This window comes from Lutra lutra, chromosome 1, assembly GCF_902655055.1.
Source record: "Lutra lutra chromosome 1, mLutLut1.2, whole genome shotgun sequence".
NCBI lineage: Eukaryota > Metazoa > Chordata > Mammalia > Carnivora > Mustelidae > Lutra > Lutra lutra.
This window is the reverse complement of record NC_062278.1, coordinates 10824254-10833588: the sequence shown is the minus strand read 5'-3', so window position 1 is coordinate 10833588 and position 9335 is coordinate 10824254. Positions and strand designations below refer to the sequence as shown.

General features: G+C 45.9%; 1 protein-coding gene across 1 annotated transcript; it reads left to right on the top strand.

The window, feature by feature from the left end:
- The first annotated feature begins 4738 nt into the window (after window positions 1-4738).
- KCNE2 (potassium voltage-gated channel subfamily E regulatory subunit 2) lies at window positions 4739-5550 on the top strand. Its single transcript, XM_047720464.1, has one exon. It carries the CDS (start codon window positions 4793-4795, stop codon window positions 5162-5164), a length of 372 nt encoding a protein of 123 aa, XP_047576420.1. The 5' UTR covers window positions 4739-4792; the 3' UTR covers window positions 5165-5550.
- The last annotated feature ends 3785 nt before the right edge of the window (window positions 5551-9335 follow it).

The window sequence follows — 9335 nt, the reverse complement described above, 5'->3', positions numbered from 1 at the left end:
AAAAAGATAAACAACGAAAGCCTTCGCTCCTTGTTAGACTCAGGTGATGCTAATGGTCTACCATCTTATCTTCTTTCCTTTGGAAGATTTATTATTATTATTATTATTATTATTATTATTATTATTTTATTTGATGCGGGTAGGGGCAGAGAGAGAGGGAGAGAGTCTTAAGCAGACTCCCTGCTGAACATGGAGCCTGAGATGCGGAACTCGACCTCATGACCCTGATATCACGACCTGAGCTGAAACCAAGAACAGGTCGCTTAACTGACGGCACCACCCCAGGTCCCCACCACCATCTTTCAAGAGCACAGAACTTTGGGGGTTGGGATTGAGTGGGTGTTACCTTCCTCACAGTGTCCAGATTATCTCTGTTGTGAATGACACATACCTGTGACAAACACAGCTGGAAATAGGGGATTTTCTGTGTCCTGAAGATAGGGTACAGCTACTTGGTGTACAGGAGCTGAAACGGGGGTCTCAGTCTCACTTCTTTTACTCAGCTGAGCTGCGTGGTCACAGGCGATGGAAATGGGGCGTTACTGGAATGTGTGACCTCTGCTAGGGCACTGTGGTGCTGGGTGCTAACCTGGGTGACTTGGGTTTCTAGTCCCAGAGTTGTGGCCAACATGTAAGTACTGTGATGCTCAACAGGTGACTTAAGCTCTGTGGGCTATACTTACGGCACCTGCCAGATGAGCAGTCCAGCCTAAATAATCTCTAGAGGCCCATCCTGTTCTTTGACTAAGAATTATTTATTAAAAATGCTTAAAAACATAGGTTCCCCTATGTTAGGTTGAACCATATGAAATTGCCAACACTGCCCATACTTAACATGCAGAAATGGCAATTTCATATGGTTCAACAGAACATAAGTAACAGTCTTCACATTACTAAACACTTACCATGGTGTTCTACTTAGAGAGGGATACTATGTGTACCGAATATGATCAATATCTATCAGTTAAGTAGTTATTCTGAGTATCAAAAATTTAAGCCTATTGGAACTTTCCAGCATAATGTCCATCAGTAAAATTGGTTTCACACATCAATTCGCTTTCCCCTTTGTTATGAAACAAACAATGGACTATTCAACCATGTCTCATGCAACAGTGCTCAAAATACCAATCACCCTTGGACTCAACTTTTTTTGAAAATTTTTTTCACCTCCCTTCACCTCCCTGGTACCAGGGGCCAGGTACTTAATCTACCTGAGCCCTTTTCACTCTATAAGTAAGTCTTATCAAGAAGCACCTTCCAATCTGCTTTTTAAAAAATTTATTTGTTACTTTAGACAGAGAGAGGTAAGTGGGTAGGGGCAGAGGGAGAGGAAGAAAGAGAGAGAACCTCCAGAGCTAGATCCCACGATCCTGAGATCATGACCGGAGCTAATATCAACCGACTGAGCCACCCAGAGGCCCTGAGAAGTTTTGCCATGAGCCTTTGTCCATGTTAGAAAAGCTGAACAAATAATCAGTAGTAGCTCCAGCAGCAAGTTGCCAAATACTGCTATGCTAGTACCTTAAACAAACCCAAAGAGCTCCAGTGGAATCCAGCACTGAGGTCCCTAAACTCAAAGATATTCTGTCACAGGGATACCCGGTTGGGCTCTAGGGGACCAGGAGTCCCCTGAAACTGAATGTGGAGCTTTGTATGTGCATATGTATACTTTTGGGGAGAAGAATAGAATCAGTTCGTTGAATTTCATTTTTCAAGGAATTTGTTAATCCCCTCCTCTCCTGCAAGTAAGCTGAGAATCACCGTTCTAGTAGTTTCCAGTCGAAACCCATAGTATGTGAGAGAGGACCATTCATTGATTCACCAAACATTTGGTGAATATCTGTGATGTACCAACCATGATGCAGGGCCCTGGGATACAAAGATGAGTAAAACTGTAGATCCCTGCCCCCCAGCAGCTCAAGTTCCCATATAATTGTGATCCAAATGACTTTAGCTCTCTGAACGCCAGTTTCCTTGTCTGTAAAAGGGAGGTGAAAATCCCAGGGTCGTAGAGTGGTTTTGAGTATCACATGAATAATTCACAATACATGGGTAATTGAAAACGAGCAAATAGACAAGCATGGCAGTTTGCAGAAGCAGCACAGAAAAGGATCTCCAGCTCAGACAGAGGCCTCGGGAAAAGCTCGTGGGTGACGTGACCACAGACAGGGTAGGAGGGTTTGAACGTACCGCCATTTTTATGTGTGAGTCTGGAGAGACTCAGCTCCTTTGTCCTGTAGAAATTGTATTTCTTTCTTCCTCTGCAGGGTGACTCAGGGAAAACAGAAGACGGAGGTTACTCCAATGCCCTCTCCTCTCTCCTCTGGGCTCCATCTCCCCTCCCCCTGAGTACTTACTGAAAGTGCCCCATTCCCATTTTAGCTGTGGAATCTCGAGGCTTCCCATGAGGCCCCCTGTCCTGGATGGCCTTGCCAAGCCTCGAAACACAGCTCTCCTAGGTCCCCATTCTCTCAGAGCCCTGAAAAGACAGGGGCCTCACAATGGAGCACTCTTACAGTCAGGCGCTGGCCTAGATTTTTCACAGGTGGTACCATTGCTTTGATGAAAACATTCGCAGAAGGGTGTTGGCAGTGGGCCTGCCCTCTGCTACTGCCCTTCCTCTGTTCAGAGTCATCACTGGTGGAATTCCAAGCACAGTGCACAGCCCACAGAGGAGATATGTGGGAGGCAGTGTGGGTAGATGAGCTTAGAGTACTTAGGAGTTTGCAATGCTATCACCTCTCTGGGGAGAGACTCGGATCCAAGGCAGGACCTCGTGCAGCCCAGTGTTACTGGAATAGTTTCCAAAAAGTGCTGTCTGATAAGCAAAAATAACTAGAATAATTCCAATCTTGAGAGAACCTTAGCAAAAGCATTGCAGGGGAGCTGATTCTCAGCCCAGAAGGGGGTATCCCCCTTCTGGCTAATTTTCTGTGCCTGCCTCTGCTCAGCACCCTCCCCCAGACCAAATTTCCCTCATCAGTCACTCCTGGGACTTCTCTATCCCTCCACCAGCCCTTCCTTCTGTACACTTAGCTCTTCTGTGTGTGTGTGTGTGTGTTTTTTTAAACTTGTCTCTATGTTCTATCGAGTTTTCCATTTGGCTTCACAAAAGGAAACTAAATTTTCTCTAGATGGTATCGAAACAGGGAGATAAACAAGCTGGTTTCTTTATTGGATGAAAACGTGGAGAAGGGTTGGCAGAAAGAGAGGGTGAGAACACTCCCAGGTGAAGGAATCATCCCTGTAAAACCAGCCCTGACATAGCACAGAGGGGTGGGTTGTCTTTTGATTGATGAAATAAGTGTGAACTCCTCCAAAATGAGCAGATCTCATCTCTGGGAGGGTTAAGGAGCCAGTGGTGATGTCTTGGGTAGGATTAAAGCTACCTTAGCTCTACTCCTCACAGCGAACTGTTTTATTTTAAGCGGGGAGAAAGCATGTCTTTATTATGTTGTTTTGAACATGTGCTTGGCATGTACTTTGGGGAAATCTTATTCATTTGTCGAGCTTCCTTTCAACTCTCTAGATTTTGAGTGGAGGGTAGAGTGAGAGAAAGACCTGGGAGCCTTTTGAATAATAGGATTTAATACAACGATTGAAAAAAACCTATTAACTTAGTTACCATAATTCTCAATGAATGAAATGTTGGGAAAGCGTCAGAGAAAGACCTGGGTATGTACTCGTGCCCTTTCTGCAGGTGGGGAGATCGGAAACCTCTCTTCTCATAAGAGGAAACAAAAGCCCTGTTAAAGAGAAGGGGCATTGTTTTCAGAAAGGCATTAGGCAAACACACTATTGGGTTGTTCAGGCTTTTATTGACTGGGCAAACCTGTAGGTTCTGGATAATCCTAGGTTCTCTTCCTGCCTACATTCCTTCCACTTCTGTTCACACCTGTTTGCTCCATCAATGCATCATGTTTAGCTCCATTCTCTGAGCTCCCTTATTGCTTTGTTCATACCTCTTAAAACTCTTTGTTACTTCTCCTTGCTATTTGTTTGCAGTTCTCCCATGACCCTGAGCTTCCACAGACAGAAATCTCATATTCATTAATCATCTTTGCATTTCCAGTGCCCCTCATGTGCCCGGCACATCCATTTATTCATTCAGCGTCCATTGTGTGTCTCTGATGTGTCGGGCTCTGTGCCCACATTAGCTGTCCCAAGGCAGGCAAAGAAGATATGCGTCCTGTCCTCATGGAAAGGACAGTGGAGTAGGAAAGATGACACCCTAAGCCAATAATTACACACACACACCAGCAATATACACACATAGTTAACACATATACATATATATAGTTTTATCCTCCGTTAAATTTTCTTAAAGTAACTGATCATTGAATTTTTTTAAAGATTTTATTTATTTGACAGGGAGAGAGAGAGCGAGAGATCACAAGTAGACAGAGAGGCAGGCAGAGGGAGAGGGGGAAGCAGGCTCCCTGCTGAGCAGGGAGCCCAATGTGGATCTCCATCCCAGGACCCTGAGACCATGACCTGAACCGAAGGCAGAGGCTTAGCACACTGAGCCACCCAGCCACCCCCTCCATCAAATTTTTATGGTAAGGTAACCCGCATCTAAAAAATATATCAATTTGCATGCGCAACGCTTAAAGAACAACAACAACAACAAAATGCACTCAATCTATCAATCACCAGCTAGGTAAGAAGAAATATTACCTCTCCCTTTGTATTCCCCCTCACTTTATCGCCTAAAGTAGCCAAATGCAGAAAGAGTCAGTGTTCTCCACCTTGCTCATCTATTTTATCATTCAAATTGCAGCAGGAGGGAGCTATGCCTACTTTATCCAACCTGACGCAGACCCTGGAAGATGTCTTCAAAAGGGTTTTTATTACTTATATGGACAACTGGCGCAGGAACACAACAGCTGAGCAAGAGGCCCTACAAGCCAAACTCGATGCTGAGAACTTCTACTATGTCATCCTGTACCTCATGGTGATGATCGGAATGTTCTCGTTCATCGTCGTAGCGATCCTGGTGAGCACCGTGAAATCCAAGCGGCGGGAGCACTCCAACGACCCCTACCACCAGTACATCGTGGAAGACTGGCAAGAGAAGTACAAGAATCAAATCTTGAATCTAGAAGAATCAAAGACCACCTTCCACGAGAACGTGGGTGCAGCAGGGTTCAAAATGGGACCTTGAGAAACAGAATAGGCACAAAGCCAACATCTAATATCCGGGTCAGAAGAGATGCCCTGTCGTGGAGCAAACCCAAGTTGTCATTGGTTAGGAGACACTCAGTTCCTTGCTTGCTGTGGAGAACTTTCACGGAGATCATGTGGCCGCTCAACCAAGATAGATGACATTTTATTCTCGGTGATTTATACTTGCTCATCGGAGCCATATTTTATGTGGAAGACCTCTTTTAAGTTCTGGGCAATGTTAATGGCATTTTAATTAATGTCCACCGTGACAAATGTTGTCAAGTTAGTGAAAATAAAGTCAAATTTGAAGTGAAGGACCTGTGTGACAGCAGTGCTGATGGGGGGGGACTAATAAATCACAAACCTTCTTTCTTACAAAACACGGCTTTGCATGTGACAAATTCACTTTATAAATAACCCAGCTGTATTATCCAGAAGCTGTGGTTCAAAACCACACCACTTGCTCGCTGGCTTGACATCAGAGTGTTTATTCATTAATTCAGGAATGCAGAGTCTGAAGTGATGAATGAACAGAATCACCAGGTTACTTTATGGGCATTGTTTTCCTGACATTTTGCTTATTTGGAAGTCTGAAGACAGAACAAACATTTCACAAGGGCAAATCGTCCCCAACAGAGACATAGCATCTTTAAGAACTACCCAATACAACAGAAACCTATTTTTATTTTTATTTTTTCAAAAGATTTTATTTATTTATTTGACAGAGAGAGGGAACACAAGCAGGGTGAGTGGGAGAGGGAGAAGGAGGTTTCCCGCTTAGCAGGGAGCCTGATGCAGGGCTGGATTCCAGGACTCTGAGATCATGACCTGAGCCAAAGACAGATGCTTAACGGCTGAGCCACCCACACCCCAGAAACCTATTTTTAAATTAACACTTAAAGTTTTCCAGAAAACTAACTCTCCAAAGCTCTTGTTACTATAGAAAAAATAAGGAAAAGTTGTAACATTGCCTTATAAATAACATATTCTTTCAACTCCGTTTATCTTCTTCCATTTATAATTACTTATTTTCACTTATGTTTCAAGGGGTTGATGGTACAGAAAGTGAACTACCCATGTCTGCTGAAAAGCTAGACAGTTTATTACATCCAGAGATTGCATTACAGATGCAATCCACAGATTAGGTGACTTCATCTGCTAATTAAATCAACCAATATTTAGCACCTGTCTACTCTACTTGGGCCACTGGCACAGACCCCAGGAGAGTGGAGATGAATGAGACTCCCTGAGCTGGAGTCAACCTACTCATTAGAGAAGGTCAGGTACAGAAACATCACAATGATAAAACATGACAGGTTATAAAGGAGATCAGCACAGAGTGGGCAGAACTGGAGCAGGGTTGGAAGGGCAGGCCTAAGTCTACACTGTCAGAGTTGCTGAGAGTAGGAAGTTGGAGCCAAGATAGATGTATGAAGTTGTGGCTTTATGCCCTCTCCACCCCCCGCCGCTTGGCTTTCTACTCCGCCATCTACTCAGCCAAAACACAGAAATTGTGGGGCGCCTGGGTGGCTCAGTGGGTTAAAGCCTCTGCCTTCGGCTTGGGTCATGATCTCAGGGTCCTGGGATCAAGCCCCACATCGGGCTTTCTGCTCAGCCGGGAGCTTGCTTCTCCCTCTCTCTCTCTGCCTGCCTCTCTGCCTACTTGTGATCTCTCTCTCTGTCAAATAAATAAAATCTTAAAAAAAAAACAAACCACCACAGAAATTGTAAGACCTCAAGTGTCAGGGTACTAAGACAAAATTCAAAAAAGAAGCCCTTTTTCAAGGCATGGTTGTAGGATGTCTCCCATTGACCCTAAGGATTCTATCTCCAGAGTGAGATATCTACAAGGTATCTGACTCCTAGTAACAAATCTGCAATTATGCCAACATAAGCCTTACACAGAATGTTACTGAAAGCCATTTATATTCCCAGAGCAGATGTGGCAAGAGTGGCCTCCTTTCTCAGATCAGAAACCCTCTCTCTCTCTGCCTGCCTCTCTGTCTACTTGTGATCTCTCTCTGTCAAATAAATAAATAAAATCTTAAAAAAAAAAAAAAAAAGAAACCCAGAAATGCAACTGCACACAGAACATTTGTCCCAGTGTGCCCAGCCTGGGCACCCCGTCTACAAAATCCTGGCTTTGGGTCTGGATCCAGGCAGAGATCCAAGCTTTCCACCACATGACCAAGACTACCTTCATCACTAACCTCTGGTCAGGCTCTTCTGGGCCCTCAAGGAGGCCTCAACCTTGGCTTACAAACAGTGCAGGCACTTGGCATAAATGATTTTGTCCCCCTCTCCACGCTAAGAGACTTGAACAAACTCTAGCATAGCTTCTAACAGCTCAAAGTCTCATCCCTAAGAGGACCCCAAACCCCTTTGGAGTGTCTGCCTGAGAAAACTCAACAAGCTTCCAGGAGAATTAACTCTTGGTTCCAGCCAAAGCCTAGAGAGAAGCAGATCAGCTCCCTGAATCCCCTCTAAGATCAGGCACTTTAGGAAACTTGGAATTATAAATCTTTTCTCTCCTTCTTTGGGATAGAAACCTTTTACCACCCAGAACTCTCTCGTCTCTGAAATGCCAGCATTCAAGGCGGTAACTCTCCTGACTGAGTCGGGGGACCTTGCTCTAACCTGCATCATTGCTTCTGGTCATAAAGACAGTCTCTATTTCAGATAAGTGCCTATAAACAAGATTAGAATGAGTAATCCCCTGGTTTTTGTAAATATCCACAGCCCTGATTCTGCTCCACTGACTCTACCCCTCATTTTTTCTTTAAAATACCCTGTTACCACTGCATAAATCAAAACAGACTGGACCCTCTTCTCTACTGCAGTAGTTACTGAATAAAGTCAAGTCTATGCTTAAGGCTTTCACTGGTGCCTGGCTTGATCTTTGACACAGGAAACCAAATGGAGGGAAAGAAATTTAGACTTTTCTAAGAAAGTACATTTTATTATCACCGCTGAAAGTAGTGTCAAGGTAGATGGTTATCAGCTAACTTTACTTTTGGGGGATGGGAGGAGTGGCCGATGTTTAGAAGCATGTTGGGTATACAGTTGTTGAAACCACTTGCCCCCCCCCCCCCCCCCCCCCGGTCTGCCACTTCAGCACTGATTCCCCAAATTCCAGGCTGGCCACTTTCAACTGGGCAACTAAAGACCGCAGTTCAAACAACTCGCTGTGCTCCCCACCCCACCCCCCACCGGGTTTGCTTTTAGAGCTCCATCTGCTTGGATGACTGACTCCCTAAGATCTGAACCCCACTTCCTTCTTACAAGCAGAGTTCACAAGTGGTTGGAAAAAGAGCCCATGGTCGTTGCTGCCCTGATGGGAGTTTACATCCGCAACTGAGAGCCAGGTCCCAGCTGTGGCACTTGCCGGCTTTAAAACCCTGGTTAATCGCTTTAAAGTCTCTTTAAACTCTCCGCTTCTTCATCTGTGCATTGGGTCTTTTACGTCCTTCTACAGGCTGGGGTGAGACTTCCGCGAGACCAGAGCCTCACAGCGCTCACGACAACGCTCTTTGTTCCTTTCTATGGGAAAACGTCGCTGGTCGACGCAACTAAACCCTCCCCCCTCGGTTTGACCCTTCGTCTGCGTTCCTAACGTCGTGTACTTCATCACCGCAGAACGTCACAGTGGGATCTGGAGTCAGTCCGCCTGGGTTCGAATCTAGATTCTGTCCCTACCAAGTCGCGCGTTTTCTTGCGCCAGCCACTTCCTCTCCCCTTGCCGGTTTCCTCGGTCCACAGAAAGAACTCCGTGGACATTCCCTGTCGTCACCCGGTCTTTGTTTGGGGTCCGGCTTGCGCCCTCCCGTGGGGCAGGGGCTGAGCGTGCCCAGACCCTACGCGCGTGCTGAGCCTTTGTTGAGGGAGTCTGGGAACCCAGGATGGGAGCAAGCGCTTTCCCAAAGGTAAATGCACGCATGTTGTCAGAGGACATGAACGCCACGTCTGGAAACTTCTGGGGAGCCAAGGATCCTCAGTCGCAGACAGCAGGGGACGCGAGAGCCCCAGCTCTCCGGCCGCCTCCTTCCCCCAGCCCAGGTAAATTCAGAACCGTGGCCTGGACAGCTGCACCCGCCCGGGCCCATCGTGACCCTTGACCCCGGCGCAGTCTCCCAACGCCCGGCCCACAGCGGCTCACTGCGCCGGCGCGC

Excerpts from the sequence above, each read along its gene's own strand:
- KCNE2 (XM_047720464.1), top strand. The coding sequence starts at position 4,793 with ATGCCTACTTTATCCAACCTGACGCAGACCCTGGAAGATGTCTTCAAA.